The sequence below is a fragment of the Pantherophis guttatus genome, chromosome 7 (assembly GCF_059756535.1).
Source record: "Pantherophis guttatus breed Tessera chromosome 7, ASM5975653v1, whole genome shotgun sequence".
Taxonomy (NCBI): domain Eukaryota; kingdom Metazoa; phylum Chordata; class Lepidosauria; order Squamata; family Colubridae; genus Pantherophis; species Pantherophis guttatus.
The window spans coordinates 28,481,969-28,509,454 of NC_142069.1; the positions used below are offsets into that span (position 1 = coordinate 28,481,969).

Consider the following 27,486-nt stretch of genomic DNA (forward strand, 5'->3'; position numbering starts at 1 on the left):
CTTTCCCATAATTGTTGCCATTTATCCAATTCAATTGAATATCCAAAGTTTTTTGCCCAGGCTATCATTGTTTCTTTTACTTGTTCTTCCTCTAGTTCTATATTTAGTAAAAAATTGTAACATTTTAAAATTAGTTTATCCTCTGTTCCTGTGTATATCTTATCAAGCTTAATCTTCTCTAAATAAAAACCCTGTAATTTAACATCTTTTTCATATCTTGTTTGTATCTGCACATACATATACCAATCCATTTCAATTCTCTGTTCTTCCAAGCACCCACAACTTCTGAAGGTAAGCTGTTCCACTTGTTAATTGTTTTCACTGTTAGGACATTTCCCCATATTTCCCTTCATGTAAATGTAGTACCATTAAGGACTACTCATTGAGTGTGGTTTGTCAGCCACTTACAAATCCATCTGGTGGTGATGATGTCTAGCCCATATTTTTCTAGCTTACCAAGAAGTAGGTTGTGGTCTACTTTGTTGAATGCCTTACAGAAATTCAAGTATAATATGTCTGCATAATATACTTCATAGAAACCAAGTCTATAGAAACCACACTTCATAGAAACCAATGTCCCAACCCCAGTTATACAATTCAGATTGTTTTCTTTACCTGAACATATTAGATTGCTAATATAGCTGAGAATGTTAATCCTATCAGCCTGAGGGGATTAACATCTTCTTTTCCAGAATATCCTCTGGAGAAAAATAAAACAAATAAAAAAACATACTTCTGATTAGGGGACTTGAGTATACCTACTAAGTAGAATGCTTTGCAATATTTAGTGCTGTGTGATCTGGGCACATGTTTACCTAGGGCAACTGTGTGAAAAAGGGATTAATTCCCAAGTAAAGTTACATATTACTGCAATCTTAAAGACTTAACAAATCATGGGAATAATCAGATATTTCCATCTGAAGACCAAAGATAGTTAAGCCAGTACTAAGTTAGTTCCAACATTATTTCTATTTCAATGAAGCCAAACCATAGTTCATATCAAGAAAATTTTTGGCACGTTCATTTCCCACCTTCGCTTCAAGTAATTCCCCAAGTTTCAGACTGAAATTTGAAACTCGTCTGCACACTCGTCTACAAAATAGGATGGTAAAGACTTTGAAAGTGGTTTGGAAAAGGAGTTATGGAATTGCATGGCAACACAAACAGAACACCTCTTTAAAAAATAATATTTTTTTCCAAGCTTTAAAAAACCATTAAAGACTTAACTTGTTGAAGAAACTGCATCTCTAAGGTGATTCTTTAAAGCAGCCATATCTGCTTTTAGCTTTGTGCAGAAGCCATAAAAAATAATTGCTTCAAATAGGTCCTGCACTTAAAATTCCATGTACAGTATTCCAAAACTCCAAATCATTTCCTAGGCCTCTGCTTACTTTCTGGCAAGTATGGTATAATAATGGCCCAAACTCCTTTGTGCCTGCTTGTAGTAGATGTACTAAATGTAATCATAAGAACAACCATTTCACCTTGGGTACCAGATCCTGTTAGTGCCAGACTCTGTTGTGCTTTGTCTTCAGTTGTAGCAAGAACAGAAGTTGTTATTGAAGCAGAAATTACATATTACATGACAGCCAGCCGTCAACACTACTCCAAAGGCTGCCTTTATATTACTAATGTTTCCCCCCATAAAACACTGCCAAAACCCAAAAAGAGAACCCAACTTGATTGTCATGGCTTCCATCAAGGGATACTGGTAACAGCTGCTTAGATTGTGAGGGAAATGCTGGAAATCAGAGTACAATATTTTGTATTTTTTTTTAAAATAACAATTTGTACAGTCTCCTGTTTCTCAAAGCAGCAAGGTATTCCCAGGACAGCGTATCTGAATCTGGTTTCCTTTTGGAGGCAAGTCTTCTAGTATATGTGTAGTATTTTAGGTTTGTTTATACATTAATTTACTTATTTTTTAGAGGTACTTCTGTACCTTAAGACTGACTTCTGGCAGTTTACATGGAATATGAAATGCAAAATTCAAACAAAATTCAAACAAGTGCAAAGAGTCCTTTGCAATTTATACCTTTATAAATATATGAGTAGAATGTAGGTAGGGTGACTAGCATGGAAACGTCTTACCTGAAAAAAGATCCAGACTCAATATGAGCTCCCCAAGGGAAGAGAGATGCATCTCCAATAGGTCTTCAATTCAGATGTTGCTTCTGATCAAACATGTGTTTAACACAGCAGGAACATCATCAACACCAAACCATCAATTTAAAGAGGTTGGAATGGCAACAAGGCCTCTAATGGGAACCATGAATGCAAATAAAAGACCTCTGTGGCTTAAAGAGGTCTCAAATTCAGAGTCTTGTGCATTTAAAAAGGAAACAACAACAGCAACCACAACAAGGAAGAAATGCATCCAGTTCTGTTAAAGTAGAGGAAGAAATGAAACAAAGCAATAAATAAATTACACCAGGAAGGGAGATTTGGGTTAGGTCTTTATGTAGGTATATCTAGCTGAGTCTCTTCAAATCTAGCAGTATTGTTGGAGATTTTTTTGAATAGCCTTTCCACTTGAAGGAGCATTTCATTCTGTCCTAACTCCTAATCCATCAACACCCTTCCCCCACCATTGTAAGTCCATCCGTATCTATGATCAATATTATTTCAAGGCCAACCCACACTCAGTAAACAAACTACTATCTCAGTGTGGTAATACAGCAGGTTTCTCTCTCTCTCTCTCTCTCTCTCTCTCTCTCTCTCTCTCTCTCCCTCTCCCCACCCCCCATGCATCTTTGTTCCTGCTCTTTTATTTTCTTTCATTTCTTTTGTTTTGCTCTTGTTTTAGGTAGCTTTCCACAGCTTCTGTTATTTTCCACAGGCTCTCATTAAATACGCTTGCTTTTATCATTTCCCCTTTCCCCTTCATAAGGAGATTCATTCATGGTTATGAATCCTTACTGACCTGTATTTATTGAAAATCTGTTATTTGTGGGTAAGAAAAAAAAAATCATTTCAAAGCCAAAGCAATAGTTGGAAACAATATCTTATCTGAGATAATAACAGATCTAAAATAGTCTATTGTATTCCCCCACGGGAATTAAATCAACACAAATTTATATAATTTTTATTTCCAAATAGATAGCAATAGCAATAGCACTTAGACCAGTGGTGGGATTCAAAATTTTTTACTACCAGTTTTGTGGGTGTGGCTTGGTGGGCGTGGCATGGCTTTGTGGGCGTTCCATTCCCACCCCACTCCAGGGGAAGGTTTCTGCAAAATCCCCATTTCCTCCTGAACAGCTGGGACTTGGGAGGCAGAGAATAGATGGGGGCAGGGCCAGTCAGAGGTGGCATTTACCGGTTCTCTGAACTACTCAAAATTTCTGCTACCAGTTCTCCAGAACTGGTCAGAATCTGCTGAATACCACTTCTGACTTAGACTTAACCGTATTTTTCAGAGTATAAGACGCACCTTCCCCCCCCAAAAGGGGGTGAAAATTTAGGTGCGTCTTATACACCGAATGTAGCCCCACCCATCCACTGATATTTATTAACTACTACAAGTGAGCCTCATCTGACCACCACTTATTTAGTGACTGATGTTATAACAGTACTGAACGAGTGGTAGTTATGATGTAATGCTTCCATCAATTACAGAATACCCAATGGGATTGCCATTTGTAATCTTTGTTGGTTTTCTACAAGCAACTTCAATGGGGGGAAATAGCAGGAGGTCATCAGAATTGCCATTACTAACTGGCATGGTCACGTGATTTCACACCGTATGAATGCTTTACTTAGCTATAGAAATCTCAGTTCCAGTTACTGTTGTTAAGTGAAGGATACCTGTACTTGGAGAAGTCTGGAACACTCTACCTGATCCTGTTGTTAGTCTCGCTGATCCCCATACCTTTTACCTTAAACTGTCTTCCGTGGACCTTTCATGTTTCTTAAGAGGTCCCTAAGGGGCACGCATAAGCGCACCAGCGTGCCTTCCATCCCTGTCCTACTGTCCCCATTTATATGTAATCATTCTATGTGTTTATGGCTATGTTTTGCCTATTTATATCCTTTTATTTGTGCCATTTTTTTTCATGTGTCCATGTCTATGTCTAGACTGTTACTTGTTTCCTTGTACTTGTTGACAAACAAACAAACAAACAAGTGGAGAAAACCCAGTTCTAGATTAAAAGTGGCATGGATGCAGAGAAAGAGAATTAGAGGCATTATTGTGTTTGGTCGGAGAACTTCCTTGCAGCGACAGACATAGCTGAGTGGCTGGGACTCTATTTGTTCTTGCCTAAATCATTTCTGCCACTGGATTTCAGTCTGCACCTGAACAAGAATTCCGATTGTAAAAGGCCACTGTGCCTTTCTCTGAAAAATTACATTTGAGCTGCATAATCGAAAGAAACTGAACAAAGATGTGAAGTCACCGAATGGCCTTTAGGCAAGCTTCCATTTCTCAAACTCAGCGCAGCTTTGCCTTCCCTCTCACCTACCCTTTATAAAATGTTACAAAACTGCTGAGAGAATGAGCCTCAAGGGCGCTGAGCATTTATAAACAACACAGGAAGAATAGAGAAGCTGCAGCACAAGGCAAAGATCCTCACATTAGTTATAATCAATAGAAGGAACTTAATTTTCATAAAAAAGTGTAAAGGTAAAGGTTCCCCTCGCACATATGTGCTAGCTGTTCCTGACTCTAGGGGGCGGTGCTCATCTCCATTTCAAAGCCAAAGAGCCAGCGTTGTCTGAAGACGTCTCCGTGGTCATGTGGCCAGCATGACTAAATGCTAAAGGCACATGGAACGCTGTTACCTTCCCACCAAAGGTGGTCCCTATTTTTCTACTTGCATTTTTTACGTGTTTTCGAACTGCTAGGTTGGCATAAGCTGGGACAAGTAACAGGAGCTCAACCCATTACGCGGCACTAAGGATTCAAACAGCTGAACAGCCGATCTTTCGATCAACAAGCTCAGCATCTTAGCTACTGAGCCACCGCGTCCCTCTAAAGAAGGGTAGGATGTTGCTAAGCACTCAATAAAATTGGAATTTAAAGCATCTCCAAAGGGATGGTGGATAAACTTGCATTTTAAACATTCATAATGTTAAAAAGCAAAAAAAAAAAAAGAACATGGTGGTCACATGTTTTAAGAACATTATTTTCTCTTTCTCCAGGGCTATTAATTTATTAATAATAACATGTTAGGAAGAGAATGAGGTACTTTATACATTGTATTAGGAGTGAGGAACTCTGGGATTGTTCTTTATTTTAATTTTGTTTTTCCATTTTTGCTTCTGAAGGCAGTAGGGATACAACAATGATGTCATTGGAGGGATTGTGGTCAACCATTATGAAATATTTCAGTGATGAATTACAGCATTTCTCCTTATTTTACTTATGAGAAGAGGTTGAGCTTCCCAGAAATCTAGCATCTCTGAGTTTTATTTTGAAAGAAAATCCAGGAAAAAAGTGCTAGAGATAATTACCCTCCTGCCAATGGCTTTCAACAATATAATTTTGAGAGTTTTGAAAGCCACAAAAATGAGGTTGGTGCTTCATGTATTCCATGGGTCCCTCATATCCTTTTCTTAATAGTGGAAGCATATCCTAAGGATATGGATCAAAGCCCGGACTGCCTTTTAATTTGAATGAGAATCTGAGAATCCTTCATTGTTCTTCCCCCTTAGCCAAACAAACTGCCCAGCAAATGTTATTCTGCATCTATGGCCTAGTTTTCTGCATATGCCATTTCTCTCCTTCTGTTATTGGATTATTTGTGCTTTTTGAGTGAAAGAATGTCCAATTACTTTAACTCCCACCAACCATTTATTTATTTTACTAGGTTTATAAGCTGCTCCAATTGTTTCCCAGCTCTGCGTGGCTTACAATCTTACTATGTGTACAACCAAGAAATAAACAACTAAGATTTCACAAAGAATGTGCAAACCTGAAATTTTAAGCATCCTTGATGACTAAGGGAATTCCCTGTAAAAAAAATTAAGCGAATTCTAAATTGGAGTTTAAACAGTGCTAAGACAGAAGTACCCTCATAACGATCACCTTTTAAAAAAAATATTCTTTGATTTTTAAAAAATCTATTTCACAGGTGTCAAACCTGATCATGTCACATGACGTATCACAATGTTTTTTGCTTTTGCGGAGCTGGGGTGGGTGTGGCCTGCGTGTGATGCATCCAGCCCACAGTCCCCCAATTTGACACTCTGTTCTATTTAATTAAAAGGTGCTCCTATTTTTAAATTTCTAAAACGATTGAATTAGCTACAGATTTGTTTTTCATACAAACAAAAGGGCTTATTCTGTCCGTTAAAACTATTTGCTCCAAGGATGGGACCAGTGGTGAAATTCATTTTTTTTTACTACCGGTTCTGTGGGCGTGGCATAGGGGGCATGGTGTGGCTTGGTGGGCATGGCAGGGAAGGATACTGCAAAATCCCCATTCTCACCCCACTCCAGGGGAAGGATATTGCAAAATCTCCATTCCCACCCCACTCTGGGACCAGCCAGAGGTGGTATTTGCCGGTTCTCCAAACTACTCAAAATTTCCACTACCATTTCTCTGAACTACTCAAAATTTCCACTACCATTTCTCTGAACTACTCAAAATTTCCACTACCATTTCTCTGAACTACTCAAAATTTCCACTACTGGTTCTCCAGAACCTGCCAGAACCTGCTGGATTTCACCCCTGGATGGGACCCTCCTGGTGAGAATGAATCTGTTTTTTCCTTCAGGTCTACCTTCCACATATGATTTTTTTGGGGGGGTGGGGGGAAAGTCAGCGGGAAATAGAAATAAGCAATCTCCTTTCCTTGATGAAATTTCCAAAGTGATAGCAAATCGCTCCAGTAGCTGCATAGGAGGGTCTCCTATATCTCCCAATCTAATTCTAATTGTGATTAAAGAAACCTGTTTGAACTTTGCTCTGAAATACTGCTACAATGGGTTAATGCCAAAAGTTCTCCAATGCAAAGAAACAAAGGAAACAAGTTTTGCACGTCCAAAGTCTATAACGATGTTTCTTAACCTTGGCAACTTGAAGATGTGTGGCCTTTTGCTGGCTGGGGAATTCTGGGAGTTCAAGTCCACACATCTTCAAGATGACATATCTAATGACGAAGGAAAATGGAAGATGCCCTGCAACAATAACTGCAGTGTCATTAATTTTCCATCCCTGCTTTAATTCAATAGTTTGCATAGAGTTTGCATAGAGAGAGATTGCTAATGATTCTTGGTGCACTTCAAGATTTTGATTAAAATAATAAACAGGAAAAATTAGCAAGTGATGTGATTAAGTAATTGCAAAAATCAGACCCAGTGGCCTTATGGGACATTCTTTTAGAATATTAACTTCATCTGTGAAACATGCAATTAACATTCTTTTTCTCCCTATCTTCAAAGTCAATCTATGCTTAAAAGTGTTTTTTTTATTTTATCTCCTGATAAAATTTGGTAACATAAAGGGCATGCACACAAACATATACACAAAGAGATCTGTATCTTGCCACAACACCCAGCCTATTTAGCCTCATTAATATAGAAAATATAAAACAACGTGAAATTCATTAGCCTTGTATTTTATTAATAGCAGAATCCTCATCCCCCACAGAATGTTCTTTGACATGCTTTGATCCCCTAAAGCAGTTGAAGATCTGGTTGATTCCTGGGAGACAGAACCTAGGCTTGTCCACACTGCAACCTTAAATTAAACTCCTGTGAATAAATCAGCTGGAAATGAAACTATCTAAGAAATCTCTTTCCAGATTATAATCCTTTTTTCTGCTTTGGCCATAATGACAACCCTGTGAGGGTTTTTTGGGGGGGTGGGGGGTTTGGATCACATTTACCATAGCCCCTGACAGGTGGATTTTCTTGCCTCGTTCACCATTTTTTTCTGTCAGTTGGGATAGAAGGAGAAAGTGGCAGAACTATTGGCACATTTTCCTCATCAACGAGATAGACACAAGGAGAATTCATTTCGCTGTTCTGCCAATTATTTTGTTGAAGAAAACAGGCTTTCACTATTATACTAGTGAATTTGTAAAAAAACAACAACAAAAAAACCAAAAAAGCTAAGGAGGGCGGTGACTGGTGATTTGAGGGGAGGAGGTATTCCTATCACGCCAACCAAGTGGAATAGAGTAGTTTGTGCCTACAAAGAAATGAAGCACAGCAGGTGAACCAGACAGCACTGCTTGAGTTGGCACAAGCACGAAGCCCTACTTTTAACTCATAGCAAAAAATGACAGGCAGGAGTTGCTTTCCTGGGGAGCTGGGTACAGGTAGAGGACAGTACCATGTGTTCCTGCCTCAGAAAAATGGCCCGTAGTCCATACTCATGCTTAGGCAAGGAGGTCATATGGATCAGCCTGATGTGCATGCTAATTTGTATCCTGATAGAGGAATGATGAGTTAGAAATGTATTAAATAAATGAAAAACTCCTGTATGTTGCCTAATGAATTCTAGATGTTGCGAAGGATTCTGGAAATTCAAGATGATGCTAACTGTGAATACAGATAGCATATACATTTATTTCTAAAAGTGATCAGCAGTTAGCTTTCTTTCTTTCTTTCTTTCTTTCTTTCTTTCTTTCTTTCTTTCTTTCTTTCTTTCTTTCTCTCTCTCTCCCTCCCTCCCTCCCTCCCTCCCTTCCTTCCTTCCTTCCTTCCTTCCTTCCTTCCTTTCCCCTCTAAGCATAAAATAAATGGAGGGGGGCATGAGGAATTTGGAGGCAGAGATGCAGAGTCAAGAAAGTCCACCAACAATGAGAAGTAATAAGAACTTATATATGAAATATATGGTGGAGCTTAGTCTTCTTTTGGTCCACATACCAAACATGGTACCATGTTGCTGTTGTTCATCCACATACTATTTAGGCTTTTTAAATGGTTGCTTGGGAGTATATATTCTAACTAGCAGTTGGCAAGATTATGTCTGCTGAGGTTAATGTAATCATCAGACAGACCTTCTTCTATCACGTTTGCCCTTTTATCCTCTTGTGTCCTGAAAGCAGAAAAAAAATAGCTGATATTGCAGTCACGTTGGCCATTGAGATATCATGGAAGGGTTCTCAGAGACCTCAAATAACCTTTTATCATCAACAGAGTCCAAGGTAGCTCCTAGTGGAAGTATATCACCTGTCACTTCTCCCTGATGTAGTCTGGCCTTATTAGCTCATATTTCAAAATGTGCTTGTCTCTCAAGCGCTGCATACTTGCATACCTGACCAATAGGATATTTCTTTTTCTCTTAACCTATATCCAGAGGGGCATCGGTTTTGAAGGAAATAGCTTGCCACTTAGGATGACCTGGATTTTTATAATGAAGCATGCAGAAAAATAACAACTGAGATCTGAGTCGCTGTGTCTTTCTAAGTCTTGTGAAATATTGAAATGCTTCTCAATAATGGAGGAAGGGAAGATAGTTCAAAGACTGTTCCCTCCCCCCATCTGACAATAGAAATCTAGTGATAAAGCTCAGCATTTGCAGTGATGACCTGACAAGTAGCAAATTAATGCTATGCATTTTAAGGTGAATAGTCTGTAGAACATCGGTCTGATTCAATGTATGCCAGTAATTCTTATGTAAGTACCCAGTTTTCTTCAACAGCAAACATAAAATCATCTCTCTCTCTCTCTCTGTCTCAATCTTTTTTTTTCTCAGCAGAGTGACTCATGATTTATACTAATCTGTGAGAAGAACAAAAACATACTAAATAACACATACTCTGCCTTGCGGGTATTTATAACAACAAAAGCAACATATGCCATCCAATGGCACTAATTTCAAGTTCACCATTGATTCTACAGACTCCTGCATGCCTGCTAAAGGAATAAAAGTAGGAAGTTTAATTTAGCCAGTTGATCCAACAGCATATAATTTCTGCAACATCAATCCTTTTATCTGGGAAATAGCATGATTGCCTATACTAGAGGAATAAAATGAAGCCATAAGGTACTCTGGCAAAGATAAGCAATAGCAGTAGCACTTAGACTTATATACTGGAAGGATGAAAGGCTGAGTCAACCTTGAGCTGGTCAGGATCGAACTCTGGCTGTGAGCAGAGTTGGCCTATAATATTGCATTCTAACTACTGTACCTCCACAGGCTAAGCTTCATACAAAGTCATAATTTTCAGCTGGATGATGCATCTCCAGGAAGAATCCAGATCAATCAGACAGGTTCAAAGTGGAACTCTGTGCAAGCATCCAGATAATACACATTATTTACGTTGTGCCTGGGCTCATCATCAGAATCAGAAGCCAAGGCATGTGAAAAGGAAGATACTTTTGAAAAGATGTGGCATACTCTTCTTTACTCCAATAAAGATATGTTCATATGTATTTTGAATGATCTAAATTGGACAATTTAGTGTCCATCAGGTATGTTGGATTAGCAGTGTTGACCAATTTTAGGAATTGTAACTACAATAAATTTAAAGACTCCAGATTGCAAAGAATACCTCAGAGGACCAGTAGTACTTGCCTTTCAGATAGCAGTATTTTGTTGACATGAAAAATTCTTACCTACATTTCATTCCTAGGTTACAGTTCAGTGGAAACATCCAATGCCAGTGAGATCCTAAGAACATTGGTTGATACAGAATGCTGGATTAGATGGGCCATTGGCTTGATCAAGTAGGAATCTTCCTATGTTCTTGGCTTGGCAGTGAAGTTTATTAAACGAGGACAGATGATGGCTATGGCATAATTACAAGCTTTATTTAAAAGCTTTTACCCTACCCTTAGAAAACTGTAAGCATCTAGTTGTTCATAAAATTCAAATTGTCACTCCAATGAGAACTGCCTGGATCTCTCACCACATATCAGTAGATTTGCTGAAATTTTCTCCAATAGTCTATTTTTCACTGATTTCAAAGGAATTTTTGTTTGATTAAAAACACACTAGGAAAAAAAAACATTATCGTCAAGCTAAGCAGTTACCAAGAATTACACCAAAATAGATGAAAACCTGACTGTGCATAACAGATTTATTCTATATTAATTATAAAAATAATTTATAGAGACAAAATGCACTTAATCCCACCTTAAAGCTCACTCCTGACTCAAAAATTAAGGTTTTGGTGGTGAGGATGAGAAGATAAAAAAATTGAAACTATTATCTATAGCTGTTTACATTACAAGTAACTGACCCATTAAGAGGTGCGGTGGCTCAGTGGTTAAAAAAGCTGAGTTTGTCAGATGGAAATTACCAAGTTCCATGAAACAGGGTAGGCTTCCATTACTTGTCCCATATCCTGCCCACCTAGAAGTTTGAAAGCATGCAAATGCGAGTAGATTAGTAGGTACCCCTTTGGTGGGAAGGCAATAGCATTCAGTGTGCCTCAGCATATAGTCATGCTAGTCACATGACCACAGAAATGTCTTTGGACAATGCTGTCTCCCTTGGCTAAGAAATGGAGATGAGCACCACCCCCTAGAGTCTGGGGGGCAGGGGAAACCTTTAGCTTTCACTGACCCATTAAACGAAGCTATCATGGAGGTTGACTTTGGTTTAGTATAAAACTGGTTAGTAAAGAGTTTCATATTGTCTTCCTCCTGAGTATAGACTATAGAACAGTTCCAATCATTGCCACCCAATTGTAAATTTTTAATTAACTATATGTAATTAATTCCATTTATTTATTTATTATTTACTTATTTATTCAATTTGTATTGAATAAATAATCTCATCTCAAATTTGTATATTTGTATATTAACAATTATAAAAACAAAACAGTTAAAATATAATAAAAAAAAAGAAATTAACTGCAACAGCCAAGAGATATTATAATCTATTGGATTATATTCAAATTAAATTAAATACAAGTACTTTTTATTTTGTTCCCATTCACTTTGTCCTGGCCTTCCCTACAATTTAGAGGTTGGTCCTGGCATCTCATTCAAGGGTGAGTCCAGATGATTTATACTATAACATAATGTGTTAATGTAGCCAATTGCATTATTGTTATTAAACCATGTTTCAGCAATCTGTGGATTGATTTGAGTTCTCAAATTTAAAAGATGCCCTAGCCTGATCCTGTGTTTAGTTAGACAGAAACATCCATCTTTTTATTATGGTGGTGTCATTTTAAAAAATTATTACCATATTTCCCCAAAAATAAGACATCCCCTGATAATAAGCCCAATTGGGCTTTTGAGCACATGTGCTAAAATAAGGTTCCCCCTGAAAATAAGCCCTCCCCGAAAATATTTAAACGCAGAGCTGGAAATCAGGTAAGACGGCAAGAGGCGCCATATCTTGCTCCACGTGCCCCAAAATAAGAAGACCTCTCCGAAAATAAGGCCAAGCACTTATTTCAGGGTTCAAAAAAATATAAGACAGGGTCTTATTTTCAGGGAAACACAGTATGACCCTATTATTACTAGGGATATAATTATTATGCCCCTAGTAACATTAATAATTGTTACTAGGAAAGATGTATATTTCCAAGCTTGAAAGTCAAAATAACTGCACTTCCTGTGGATACTTGGGACAAGAAGTGTATTTACTGCTCTTTCTCAGACAGCCAATTGTTTTAGACTAGATGTTTTTCCAAAAAGAAGATAGGGGCAAAACATGAGGAATGATTGGCTGAAGAAACAAGATGGAAATTGCCCCAAGATGCGAAGGAACAAAATGGCACTTGGTAGGACAGCCATGAAGGCCTTCAAAAAAAGATATTCAAATTCCAGATGTGTCTGTTTCTAAAAGATCAGGTTCAAGAAAGCAATAGTATTCCCTATATGATCTGCCATGGAAGCCAAAGATGAATCTTGAAAAGCAGTATAGGAAGAGTATTGATGCTTTGGAAGTTGGTGTTAGAGAAGACTCCTGAGAATATTGTGGGCAACCAAAAAAAGAAATGGATCATCAAGCAGTTTTCAGTTGAGGCACAAATGATCAGGCTTCAGTTATCTTACATTAGCTGCTTTATGTGAAAACCTAGCTTTCTGGAGAAGAATTGAATGCTGGACAAGGCAGAAGGAAAAGACAAGGATAAGCAGCCAACTGGATTGATTCACTTAAAGTGGCAATGAATGTTCCATTGGAAGACCTAAAATCTATCTATGTGGTCACTACTAAGAGTGAACAGTGACTTGATGCCACATAATCAATTACTTACTCACTTACTTCAGCAAGTTCCCAAGATAAATCCTGGAGAAGTAACAATTCAAAAGAGCCATTCTATCTTCATTCTCTGAAATGTTGGTTTGTTACAGCCTTGCCCAATCATGGCTGTGTAGGCTAGGATCAGCTAGGAACTGAAAATCATCAGGAGATGACCATGTTAAAGAATGTTACTGTCTGACAGAGAAGACCAATATATGACCCTCCAGATGTTTGTGAACTGCAACTCCCAACATTCCTATGATGGTTTGAACAAAGAAGAACTGTAATTCAGCAAGATATGTAATTCATATCTGAAGAGGCACATATTGCTTATCCCAAAGGTGGGAGGAGGCAAAGTAGCTTCTTGAGCTTCTTGGATGAGAAGTGAAACATCTTCAAAGAAAAAACAGAAAGTCCAGTTGCCTCTTGAAAAAGCATCTTTGGGACAACCATGACCTGGATGACTGAGACTCTCCATAGACACATATTGCTCAGTTGAGATAACTAAGAACAGCAGCACAGTCTAGGAGGGTAACAAATACATACAGTATATTATAGAATATCAAAATAAAAATGGATTCTCAGTAAAACCTTACAATCATTTCATAATAGTTATGTAATTATAATTATTCAGTGATCCAAATCAACTGTGTGCACAAGCAGGCTACTCCACTGTCCCTCCTCACTAACAGGATTGAGCTTGCTTAGTCCCCTTAGGTTAGTTTGAGATGTTCTCGTTTCTCTTAATCTGTTCTTTTAACAACCTATTATTTTGCGTAAATTATTACCTTTGTACTCCTGCAAACCTGAGATGTATAAAGTATGCCCTTTTGCCCTTCTTATTTTTTTTCAGTGCTGGTTTCAGTGGATCAATATTTGTTACCCGAGTTTCTTGTTGTACAGAGAAGGCAGAGAATCAGTATGCCAACGTGGCAATTGGGAAAAAGAGGAGAAGTTTACATAGAAAAGTGACAAGGTGAAGAAAAAGGCCATGACAGCTTTCTCTTTTATGAACTGCCAAACAATTGACAAACTTTTCCTCTGGTTGATTCCTATGATTCTAGTTATCACCTTGGAGCAAGTCAAAGTCATATATATTGTAGAAGGCAGTTCCTAATATCACTTGATTTAAATCACTGATGGGATTCAAATTTTTTTACTACCGGTTCTGTGGGTGTGGCTTGGTGGGCATGGCATGGCTTGGTGGGCGTGGCTTGGTGGGCGTGGCAGGGGAAAGATACTGTAAAATCTCCATTCCCACCCCACTCCAGGGGAAGGATACTGTAAAATCCCCATTTCCTCCTGATCAGCTGGGACTCGGGAGGCAGAGAATAGATGGTGGCGGGGCCAGTCAGAGGTGGTATTTACTGGTTCTCCGAACTATACAAAATTTCCGCTACAGGTTCTCCAGAACTGGTCAGAACCTGCTGAATACCACCTCTGGTTTAAATGTCTCTCTGTCTTTCTGCCAACATGAGAAAATTGACATTTCATTTGTTTGTCAGATTTCTATAGCTGTCCATCACACCAATGTGACTCTGGATAGCTATAACAATTAAAAACTACAACAGAAACAATAAAAGATATAAATAAACACAACAGCATGCCACTACACTAAAGCCGCTACTATATTAAAAATTCAATAAAGCAATCCAATATTGTCTCTGATTCATCATTTAATTTTAAATATATGGTTAATCCAGATATGAATTATAGATATAGCTGCATTCCTGTCAAATTTCATTAGCTGATAGGTACTATGTCTTGATTGCTTTTTTTTTTTTTTTTTTTTGGAAAGGGTAGGAATTTCTGATCTTACTACCTAGAACCCCTTATACCGATAAAGAAGAACAATCAAGACCCTTTCCAGTATTTTATGCATGTCATCGTAGGAAGATGTTATAGAGACATTTGCATTGTACGTAAAAATCCTAGCACCAGAAAGGTTGTCATGTATGATTAAACAAATCATCATTGTGAAAAAAAAGCTAAAATAGACGTTTTCTATCAGAAGAATGAAACTTTGAACAACTTGCTATTCATTTTAGGAATTTCTGCATTAAGAACGTCATCATGCACAAAATGATACTAAAGTTTTGCTTCTTGACATTATCTCACATCTACTTCTTCTCTGGGAAACATTGACTGGACGTGACCAAAGTACTAAGTCAGTCAATTACTGCAGTGGTTCTCAACCTGTGGTCCGCTGATGCTTTGGGGGGGGGGCCTGCGATGTAATCACAGGGGGTCCACGGAGGCTTAAAGAAATATTATGAGTTAAATCTTGAGTTAAATCTTTTGTGACCACAAAAGGCATTTAAAAGGGGTCCATTGTGAGAAAAGGTTGAGAACCACTGAATTACTGTATTCAGGAATTTTTTAGACTGGCTGCAATACAAACCAATTAAGTATTATTGCAAAGGAAGTTAAATAAAGATAAAGCTGTATGGCATTGATAACATGGAACATAAATGACTGTGTAAATACAAATTTGAGAACACGATCCTATATTCATGTAAACATAAATAGGTCTATACATATAAGGAGAAAAGGCTGTTTAGCCAACTACAACTTCTGAATGGTTTGGGGTACATATTGTCTCTCTCTAGATTGTTATTGCCAAATGCAAATGCTAGTAAAGATTTGTTTCAAAAGAGTGCATATAGTGCCTCCTAAAACAATGGTTTCATTATCCCCTTGTCAAGGTTCCGACTAATGAAGCCAAGCAAATCAGAACTCCAAGGCTTTCGCTTTCCTCAAAGAATTCCTTTATTGGGCACACCATATCGGCACACTTAGTGTAAAGCCAACTCTGACACTTTTGCGCGGTTTCAGCATAGTTCAAACCAGCAACAACCCTCCCCCCCCAAGTGTCACTTGTCATGTTGGCCAATTAGCTTAGTTGGCAGCTTTCTCAGGCACTTCTCTCCTCCTCCTCCCATTGCCTGGGAAATGACCTTGGTTCTCAGGAGAAAGCCTTGTGTTGTGTCTACTAGCGCATTCCTTCCATCACCCCCCCCCCACAGTATGTGGCAATAGCGAACAGGAAAAATGGTTTCTGCCAGGTTCAGTTCAGGGTTGACACTCTCCTTGGTACATTCAGATGGGCATGGCAATTCCCATAATTCCCAGCCAACTATCCATATGTTCTATTTAGCTAGAATGGATCAGACTTTAGGAAGGTGGGATTGTGTAGCTGAAGCAGCAAAGGTAAATGTCTACCCGTCTGTATTTGTCATATTTTCTTGCAACCTACATATTAATTAGTGGCCACCAGATATAAGATACAAGGGGTATCCTACAAGGACACAATGAGGAAAAAGGTCCAGGTTCAATTTCTTCTCAGAGGTGGTGGAAGTGGAAGCCATGAGCTGAGAAAAGGAAGTGTGTGTGGCGGTGCACAGACATATGTGAGATAGCTTTCCTTATCCTTATGAGCAAAAGCAGCTCCCCTATTTCTCAGTTTCAGGAAAGAAAGAAAGAGGACTCAGGCTGAGAAGATAGGCATCAAAAAAGCAATTTTAAACAAGGTGCGAACAATAGCAAGAAGTGTCATAATAACAAAGAAAAGAGTTCATTGAAAGAGATAGAGGCACCAATAGTGAGAAACTGTGAGATGGAAAGTCTACAGAATGATGATAGAAGATGAGGATAAAAGAAAGTTGTCATGGAGCTGAATACAAAAGTATAAATAGCCAACACAGATACAAAGGAATAAAGAAAAGGGTTTAAGAAAAGCAGCAAAGAGATAAAAATGTAGATGGAGAAATGAAGTTGTACAAGGCAGGGAGGGAAGGGGGGGTTGGTCTTTCTATTAAGTGAAAGTAAAGACATAATTTCCCCCAAGTTATGCTCAACCACTTAAAAAACCACTTTCTTGTCCACAGTATAAAAATGTTTTGCCATTGTCTTTTTCTGGCTGCTTTTCAATTCCCAGTTTAGCCTACAGCTGTGGGATTTCCAGGTCATTTTAAAGGCATGCATTAAAGAGGGGGGGAAAACGCAAAGGACTCTAATATAACTGCCCTCCTCTTCATTTCCTTCATTTGAAACCTTGCTGTAAAATGTTTATATATTGGAGTAAGATAGGGTAGATCTTAAGAAGCATTCTCCTTAACTTTATTAGATGCGTGTTTTAAAAATGTTCCATAATCTATCAATTCATTTTCATAGCCTTGAAGAAAGAAAAGAAGGAAGACATATAAAGCACCATTTTCCTTTGGAAAAGGGGAATGTGGACCATTCAGCAATGATGCAAGAGTTGTTTAGATCTGGACAAGATCTCCATGAAATTAGATCCATTACCCATTGGGTTGGTGACTTACTGGTTAAAAACAACAACAACAACATGTTGAGGCAAATACTTCAGTACTCTGAGATTTGGAAATGTATTGCCTTAGTTTTTCTGGATGATAGTAAAATCGTGTGTGTGTGTGTGTGTGTGTGTGTGTGTGTGTGGTGGAATTCAATTTTTTTTACTACCGGTTCTGTGAGTGTGGCTTAGTGGGCATGGCAGGGGAAGGAATCGAAGGATACTGCAAAATCCCCATTCCCTCCCCACTCTGGGGCCAGCCAGAGGTGGTATTTGATGGTTCTCCGAACTACTCAAAATTTCCACTACCCGTTCTCCAGAATCTGTCAGAACCTGCTGAATAGCACCCCTGGTGTGTGTGTGTGTGTGTGTGTGTGTGTGTGTGTAAATAAAGAGATGGAGAGAGGGAGGGTGGGTGGGTGGAACAGAGAGAGAGACAGACAGACACAGAGAGAAGATGGTTGAATCAGGGACACAAGGCAGCGAAAAACAAGAGAGGTTATCAAAGAGGGTGTCTTTCAGCATTCCTGAAAATATTAGAAAACTTCCATTATTTTTCACACAGTGTTGTCAAGAGTGTTGTTGTTGTTGGTGGTGCTACTACAACATAGCTTCAACATCCCCTTTCCCATCTTAACCTCACACACTTGTTAGGGTGGTACATTTCAGGATTTTAACATGTCCAGCAAAAGCCTTGATCTTTTTCTTAATTTTTTTCTTTGTACGATCCATCTTTGAGGATTTCATGTTGCACTGTAATGGTTTCTCTCTACCCTTCAAACCAGTCTACAGAAGTAAGAGCTGTTTCTAAAATCAAATCAAGCACTGTATGTGCAGATGATCACCAAGCTGACAAAAATCTGTACTTCCACCTCAGTTTTTCAAAAGAAGCTCTGTCTTTTCTCTACCGTCAGGCATTTTGGGAGAATGACGGAAAATACAACAGATCTTCTGCAAGCAAGCTTATTCTCCTGCAGGAGAGAGGGCTTGTTCATCTGGGCCACAGCTCTAAGAGCAGCTCGTCAAATCAGTCCTGATGTTGAAGAACATTGTTTCAACTGGAAATGTCAACCACTGGACTTCATATCTGCACAGCATGACTGAGCTACATCTCCCGAATCTCCGCTGCATCTGGACAACAAGCCATTGGTGTGCACAGTGTGCTCAGCAGTTGCTTGCTGCTCTGTGTGCAACACAGTGCTGTATGCAGCAAAGTTACAACCATCCTGCCTTCATCCACAGCAGCTGAGAATGTTGTGCTCCGAGGAGATCTCAGGCTGGAACAGCAGGTTGTATTATAAATCCGCCTGGATGTGCAAGAGCAAAGCTGTGCAAGCCTTAGCACTATTTGCAGGTGTTTGGGAATGGCAAAACTGAGGAAGCCAAGCACAGCAGGTTACAAAACTGGAACAGCATGCCCGTCACCAGTTACAACTGGTGTCTATCAGACAAAAAGTCTGATGGCCGATTAATATGAAAGCAATTGGAAAACCGAGAACAGACTGAGGCTGAAGGGCAGTGGCAGAATTCCATAGGGGCCTCTGTGTATGTATGCGCCTCTGTGTGTAAAACACAGATGACAGGTACAAGAGATGAAGAGAAAAGGATGAGAGACTGAAACTGAATAATAGGGGTTTGGCCTCAGTAATGTGAGAAAAGAGAGAAAAAAAGCTAGCTAACAGCTGTCTGCCTTCTATCCCAGTTTCTGACCAGAATTGACTTTTGTCATGGTCAAAATTTCCCACAAAAGGGAAGCAGGGAGTTTGTTAGCATTTTCCAAAAAAAAATTTCCTAGATGGCATTTCTTTCCAACACTAGATTTTGCATTCAGCTTCTTGTCATCACTCTAGGCAACCCACCTATGATGTCTAACTTGCTTTACATCTCCCATATTTCCTCTTAGTAGACGTTCTTTCTTTCCTCTGCTTATATACAGGTCTCAGTAACCAATCTTTCTTTGATAGCAATGACATGACCAAGCCTTTAACCAGAAAAAAAAAAAAACCACATTTATTCCTATGTGCTTCCAAAGGCACAAAGTTATCCTTCTTTTTTTATTTCTGGAGCTCTTTAGAAGGAGACCACATTAGTTTCTACTTATGAGAAGCTCAGATCTAGCATTAAACAAAAACAATAGATAAAAACTACTGAGAATTAGCCATGAGAAAGAAAGAAAACAATTTCTGCAAGAACAAACAGTGTGGCAGAAGGAAGGCTGCAGATTTCATCTCCTTGACATGCAAATGAGCAATTAAAAACTGAAATGATCCTTTCCTAGAACAAGTACAGAAAATTAATCTGCTACAGCAAAAAAAAAAAAATCTGCTATACAGCAGGAAGCTAAAAGCTTACTTGAAACAAGGCTTCTAAAATGCAGCTGAATTTACACCTAACTAAGTCCCTGTAGCAACCTTTTTCAACCTAGTGACCTCCAGAATTGTTGGGATTGCAATTCTTAGAATTCCTATCTGGATTCTTGGGTTACAGTTGAACTGAAGGCTGCTTTAGATGTAAGTTCTTAACTTACCTATCTAGTAATTCTAATTATCTTCATTTGTAAGAAGATCATATAATGCATGGATATAGATGTTAATAGCTCTGAGTATTTTCTACATATCTATAATCAGCAATCAAAATTACATCAGTAATTTTTAAAGATTTTCTCCTCAGATATTTTCATAAGGAGCTGGGAATCAAACTTGTCCTGAAAGATCAAGGTAATTGCTTTTGAAATAATTTTTTATTATTATCATATAATAGGCATATTATCAGCCTATTTTTCTAAGAGTTTCTAAATCAGATACTTCTTCAACTCTAAATAGTTCTTATTTTGTCCTTCAGGCATGGCAGAAGGAAGGGAGTTTATTAACTACAAAAATATGACTATTCTCCAAATATTGAATATCCATTCTAAAGTTATCAACATCTGACTGGAAAATGTTTGCTGGTTTCAGTTTGTTTACAAGCCAAAGACTTTATCCACAGCATCGCTAGATAGACCTAGAAAAAATAATTGTCTAAAAAGCATAACCGAAAGCTGTTTGATGATTTCAGTGGGGTTTGGGTAGCTTCCTATGATCCTATTTTCCTAAAAAGATGTGTTTGAATGTATAGATGGAAAAACAATTTTGAGTTTTGATTAGGAGAAAAAAAAATGAGCGAAGGCGTTAAATATTGCAATTCCATCACTGTGAATGATGCATTCCTGAACATCCTTTTCAATCTTTAAGCAAGCAGCTTATGGGATAGGTGCTGGCCTAGAAAAAGGAGAGTATGAATTCTAGGCTTGTTTAAGCTTGAAATCTGACTGGGTAACTCTGGGCCAGTCACTTTTTCTCAGCCCAACCCACCTCATAAGATTGCTGCTGCTGTGGGGAAAATAGGAGGAGGAAGGAGTATTAGGTATGCTTGCCATAGAGATAGATAATGAGAGAGATAGATAAAGGGTGAGATAGATAGTCAGAAAGATAATTAGACAACATCTGCCTATTCTAGGTCCCTGGGAAGGACTCAATAAGTAGATAAAAATGCCAAATCCAGTCTAAACATCTAGCTGATTATGTTAATAACCATGATAATAACCATATGGGCAGCCTGCCTTCATGCAGCACATGTGCTGAACCAGAACATTATATACAAATATGTATAATGTATATTACATTCAGATATCAAAAAGAAAATACAACATAATTTTGAAAAACTTTAATAGAAATATGTGTTCTCCTTATGGATAAAATTGTGGGCATAGGTTCTACTATATGGTTTGAAGTTTTTTTAATTGAGCCATTAGGGGCTAGATAAAATTGCTTCTGATGCTACATTCAGTACATACTTCAATCTATCTAATCCTGACCCACAGGGATGTTACATTCTACGTGACTGTCCTGTCAATCCCAGTTCAGTGCCTCCCATAGTACGGTATTAAGTTGCCATGTAATAATTGGATAGGGATGCTCGTACTCCTGTTGAATATATTTTGCAGAGAAAAAAAGAAACAATAAGCCCACTGTGTCTGATTGGGCTTACTTTTGGAAGACGGCAGCTTTAAAAGGAGAACAGATTGATGTCACTATTAACTAGTAATATTAATCAATCAATCCCTGTCCTTGTTCATTTGAATTGGAAAGACCACTAGGGCCAGCCAGAGGCCACCTTAGCTTAGCTCTTATGTTGAGGGGACTGGCAGAAGGACCTCAATGGTTAACCACAAACTTCTATCCCATATTTTAAAGCACAACCCTGGCAGCTTCTTAAAAAGAAATATCCAAGAAGATCTGTACCTTGGTAGAGGCATAAATATATTGCATTTCAGAGTTTTTGTGTGGGGGGGTTGGGTTTTTTTTCTGCACATTTTCAGAGAAAAATCAGATTCTTCCTTAAAACAGAAATCTAAATTAAATTTAAAAACCTAAATCCCTCTTGCCAAGAACTACAGACTCTATAACAAAAGCTACTTTTAAAAATGAAATTCCAGTTTGAAGATGTTATTTCAGTATTCCTTCAGATATTCACAATGAAGGCGAAGCTTCTTTAATCATGTTTTACTCAATCAATCCCAACACATTAAATTACCACGGAATTTGCAGACTAAAGTGACTTGCTTCATGCTCATCCAAAACCAAAGAAACACACGGTATGTATTTAACATGTGTATGCATTACATAAACCAGGTCAACTGTACAAAAAGACATTAGCCAAGTTCACACAGCATGCTAAAGCCTAGATCTGGGTTAATGAAGCACAGTTTTAATGTTCACCACACATCACACTGTGGTTTAAGATGATGGTTTAGTTCATACACATGCTAAGACAAGTTCTGTGTTCTGAAAGCACACTGATGTAATCTAGTGTGTTGTATGAATCCAGCCAAACAGTTTCTCAATCAAACCTTGGCAGGAAGCAGAGGCACCGAGTGACCTTTTTCCCTTCCTGGTGATCAACTTCAGTTGGTGGAAAGGAACATAAGAATTTCTCAGGGAGTGTGTGTGGAGGAGAGCTATCTCAGAATTGAAAGGGGACAGATCAGAAACACCCAGAAGGCTTTTCTTCTGGCGCCAGGGGCTGAGGAAAGACCAACAGTCCTGCCCAGCCAGCCCTTTGGGAGTAATAAGGTCTGTGATCCACTAGAATCTCAGCTTTTGGGACAACTGGGTCTGGAGATCCACTTGGAGCTCAGGTGAGTTGCGCAGAACCAAGAGCAAGTCAAAAGCAGAGAAGCTCCCTGACCCTGAGAGCTGGCGGAGGGCACACTCTTCCTAGGCACTGCTTTAGGGAATGGGCAGCAACAGGCGGAGGGGGCGCCGGCTTGCTTATTTTCCAGGGTCTTAAGGAAAGTGAGTTGGAGAAGAAGAGTCCCGAATAAAGCAGCTTCCATGCTCGGCTTCTCAAGTCCGGGCTGCAAAAGGCTTTGCGGGATGGCATGTAAAATAGTTCCCCGGTCCAAGGGAGCGGGGAAGCACCGGGTAGGCCCAGAGCCAAGGCTGCTGCTCCTACATCTCACACCCATTTTGCTGTGCTAGAATGAAGAGCCCGAAGTCGGTTGAGAAAAAACGAGCCCCTCGATTTCAAGAGGTTGGCGAGGCGGCGCCTTTTGAGGTGGGGACAATTAGGGGCTTTTAATTAAAACGTCCTTGGTTCTTCTTCTTCTTCTTCTTCTTTTTTTTTTTTTAAATCTCCGGGCGATCACAGTCCAGGCGAGCGGGAGAGGGGTGGAGGTGGGGAGTGGATGGAAAGGAGGAGGAGGAGGAGGAGAAGCGGTGGGGGGGGAGGGAGAAGAGAGACTCCTACAAAAACGGGCGAAAGGAGAAAGCCCCCTCCCCCTTCCCGGCTCTCCTCCTTGACACCCCGCCTCCTCACCTCCCCGCTCCGCGCCAAATGTCCTGGAGCCAGAGGTACGTGCCCGAGGATCTAGAAGCGCAATCGCACAACCACAAAATACGGCGACATCCCCTTTCCCTCCCCCCCACCCCGATATCTCTGCTAAGGGTCGCTTGGCTCCTTCCCGACTGTTTCCAGCTGTCTCCCCCATCAACCAACTGCCTAAACATCCCTAAAGCCAGAGAAGGGCACCGAAGGAAGAAGGGGCTTTTCTCTTTTCTGGCCCCCCCGCCGCCCCGGACCTCCTCCTCTAAGCTCCCCTTTCTTGAGCTTTCTAGACCGTATTCTTTCATCAAGAGGTCACATCGCAGCTTTCGGTTCGCGGGTTAAGGAAACGGCGCTGCCTGCCTGATAGGCTGTCGGGTTGGCTGGATGGCTAAATATTGGCACGTATAATCTCACTTCCCTAGAGGTGGACGCGCGCCCTCGGGGGTGTATTCGAAACACCCTCGATTAATTGGCTGCTTTTGCTTCCCCACCCCCCTACCCCTGGCTTGAAGATACCCAGGCGGAAGGTCCTCTGCAGAATATGTTAAAAGGCAGCGGCTTGGAGAGAGAAAGGGCACCAAATGCAGTATGCGTCAAACAGACCATCGCTCAATGAAGTCACTTAGCTATTCAAAACATGTTCTGCCATCACTCAACCATTTGCACCAAGAACGGCGGGTTTGGGGGTGGGTGGGTGGGAGAGTGGAAGATGTTCTCTTTCCTGGCTACAATCATTTCCAAAGAACAGCGTTTGCTTTCTCTTTTCCCCTTTCCTTTTTTTTTGTTTTTTGTTTTTTTGTTTTTTAGGGAATGGTGAGCTGGGGCGAGAGAAAAGAGGGATTATTAGGGCAGCTCGGCTCATTTGATGTTCTTTTCCCCTGCTTCTACAGACGATCCCGCTTGCAATCTTGCGGGGTATATTTTCCCGTTCTCAACCCTGGCATCACTGGCAGTTATCAGGTCTAGCTCGCTTTTGAGGCGGGGACACAACACAAGCCTGTAGACGCGTGTCCACTCTGACCCCTTCCCCATGCTAGTTCTAATCTTAAAGAACACGGGGTATTAGGAATTCCTAACTATCAAGCACCCCTACCCTCCAGAGGACCTGAACGGTCAACAGTCGATTGTCCTCTCCATAGTTCTCCGCATCATCATCATCATCATCATCATCATCATCATCATCATCATCTCCTCTTGTACACTAATACCCCTACATCTCTTGCACACTGATTCTCTCCTCTTCCAGTGTCTGATTTTTTAGAAGCTAGCTGCCTGCGGCTTCTTCAGCTGCCATCCCGGCATATTACGGGTGAGAGCAGACTTGGCATGTTCTCCTTCACTTTCCCACTAGAGGAGGAGGAGGAGGAGGAGGAGAGGAAAGAGTTAGAAAGGGTGTTCACCCTTCCTGTTTCCACCACTTGTTCATTTGGAGATTTGAGTGTATAAATTCCCTTCATCAGCCCCAAGTTCTAGAAAGGAGAGCAAACAAAACCACATCTAACCCAAACTATATGATGGTTGCCTGGAGACCATTATGAAAGCTTCCCCTCCCATTGCTTAAAAAAGAAACTCTTCTGGACCAAGGCAATGAGGGACATTTGAGTTTACCAAATGAGACAGCTGCCTAGACATAACACAATCTACAGTTGGAGGATGACTTTAAGAATATAAATGGTTGCAAAGAAAATCAGCTAGATAGGAAGTTTGCTTTTCTTTCTTTGGTTTCCCTGTCCCAGACTTCATCAATCCAGTTCAAAAAAGAAGACCACTTATTTCCTCCTGTTTTTTTAAATAAACCCAACAACCCATTCCAATTATGCAACTTTTGACTTGCATTTTATAAAGGAACACAACAGAAACCAGAAATTACCAAGCAATTCAGGGCATAAGGAGACAAATGGAGGGACGGGGGAGGGGAGGGGGAATAATGGGAACGTGCCTGCCTTATATTGACAACTTGACTGTTTCTCTTCTGTAACTAAATCAAACACCCTGCTTTCTTTGTGGTTGGGATTGAAGTGAGAAAATGGTGGAATGGGGAGTATGGAGTGGGGGGGGGGGAAAGAAAGATGAAAGAATTGAAGAGATCTAGATTTAAATACCTTCCAAGCAGCAGGTTCTCCATAATCCAGAATGGGTCATGACTTCTTCATTCTTTTTGCTGGTTTCATTATCTCCGGTTCCTTTCATCTTGCAAACCCCTCTGGAGTAAAGCCAGTAATCGGTTCCCACAGCTATGGTCATGAGGCTGAAGGCAGCGAAAGCACCAACGGTGGTTAAAAGCATCTGAACACCTCTGTCAAAGAGCCCCATAATTCTTCATTATACAAATACCCAACTGCTTTCTGATTCTTGGGCTGTTTGTGTGTGTGTGTGTGTGTGTGTGTATAATGTTAGTAAAAGAAATGATAATCTTAATAACTATTTGAGATCAATAGAGAGAATCTATATATAAAAAAAGAGGTAAGAAAGCCCACTGAATCAGTGTAAATGAAAAAAAAAATCACACAGAAGAGGCTTGATTTTCAAAAGGAAAAAAAAAACGTTCCAGTTGTTAATATTTTATATAATATTATAAAGAAAATAAGAAAGAAAATAGGTAACCCTCCCCCCAAAATGAGATGCCTTAATCCCTTTTTCTAAAATTCTGGTCTCCAGTTTCCATATGTGATGGCTAATTTGGAGATGGCTTCCACAGTGAACAGGGGAGCAGCAGCAGCAGCAGCAGCAGCGGCAACCGAAACAGCATTCTCAACACACTCTCTCATTATCTGGACCTAGACAGTTAGAGACTGTAAGAGTAGAGATGCAACCTTCAGTCTTCTTGCTTAGCTCTGCAGCCTGCGCCATGAACAATCCTTTTCTTTCCAGTGTATATTCCTTGGATTTTCCCCTTACTTTGTCTGTTTGCTGGTTTTGATTTCAATTCTTTTCTTCTCTGACCCTGTTTTTCTTCTCCTTTTTTTTCCTTTTACCACCAAGCCAGACTTGCCAGTTTCTTGTAAGCCCTTGCTTTCAACTGAACAGGTGCTGAGCATTTGCCTTCCATGGCTCTTCCTCCAAGGCAGTGGTAGAGAAGTAGTTGTTACTCTCTCTCTCTCTCTCTCTCTTTTGAGGTGGTGAGCTTCTGGAGTGGTAGTAGCTAACAGTTGGGCAGGGGAGGGGGGGAATTTCTGCCAGATGGGTTTTCGAGATGGATTTCCCCTTCCTGCCCCCTCTCTGCAAAGCTTCTGAAGATAAGGAAACCAGAAAGCCTTGCTGCAGGATACGCTGCCCGTCGGTGTCTCTCGCCTCGCTTTCCTTGTGAATTCCGCTCTCCACCTACTGCATTAACGTGGTGGTGCTGAAATGGACAGCTCCCCTGCACTGATCACTCCGCGGTGCTGAAGAACAGCTCTGTTACCTCTTTGCCCGGGGTGCTGCCGGGAAAACCGAGGAGGCATTGGAGATTGGGGTGGGGTGGGGGTGAGGGGAATCTTTCACTTCCTAGATCCTCTTCGCCAGCATCTGTAAGTGAGAATAATTGTCCTAGCTAGCTCTCAGAAGCAGGAAGGGCGGGGCTATTAGCCTTCCTGCTTGTCCTTTTCCATTTTCACTCCTCTTCTCCCAATCCCTGAAAATATCTCTCCCATAGGTTTCAGGAGCTCGGAGAGAAGCATATCTGGGTCTTCCCCACTCTCTGTCCCCCCTTTATTTGCATTCCAGTCAAACCTGCCTAATTCAATTTCCAAATTCAATTGTCACATCACAATTAGACGAGCCAAAAACTTCAACTAGAAGACAGTGAAAATGAAATAGAGAAAAATATAGCGCATTATGTGTGTTAGCAAAACAAAATAAAAGCAAGAAAAATCAATACTAATTATTCTTCAATGTGTGTTTCGGGGGTAGGGAGGACAGATAGCTACTTTTGCTCAATGTTTGTTTTATTCCTTCTTTAATAGCTGGAAATCTCTCTCTCTCCCCCCCTCCCCCCCATTTTAGAAGGTTCTTGTAAGAACCCAGATTGGTATATATTTTCTTTGTGGAGTATAGAATAAAGCAGACAAAAAGATTATGAATTTTATATTTGAAACACCTTTAAATTCTTAAAGAGAGAGGAGAGCATAAGGCAATAAGAAGTACCCTGCAGGATCAGACCAAATCACTGCCAATCCCATTACTTTGTTTCCTGAAGTGGCCTGGGGAACCCATAAGTAAAATTTGAGG

The 27,486-nt window shown here is 40.0% G+C and overlaps 1 protein-coding gene and 1 long non-coding RNA gene across 4 annotated transcripts in view; one reads left to right on the forward strand and one right to left on the reverse strand.

Annotated features, from left to right (window-relative positions):
• CACNG2 (calcium voltage-gated channel auxiliary subunit gamma 2) overlaps positions 1–26,709 on the reverse strand; it is a 155,124-nt gene extending 128,415 nt beyond the window's left edge. The window contains exon 1 of one of the 3 annotated variants that reach the window (XM_034403691.3): positions 25,380–26,709. In XM_034403691.3, coding sequence (XP_034259582.1) covers positions 25,380–25,590 — 211 coding nt within the window. In that variant the 5' untranslated portion in view covers positions 25,591–26,709. The remainder of the gene's footprint in view (positions 1–25,379) is intronic. The other 2 variants (XM_034403689.3, XM_034403688.3) reach the window with 2 other exon arrangements.
• Positions 20,060–20,525, forward strand: LOC117655860 (uncharacterized). Its single transcript, XR_004588809.3, has 2 exons — positions 20,060–20,129; positions 20,254–20,525. It is a non-coding gene; the product is annotated as an uncharacterized LOC117655860 (long non-coding RNA).
• Positions 26,710–27,486: the final 777 nt, after the last annotated feature.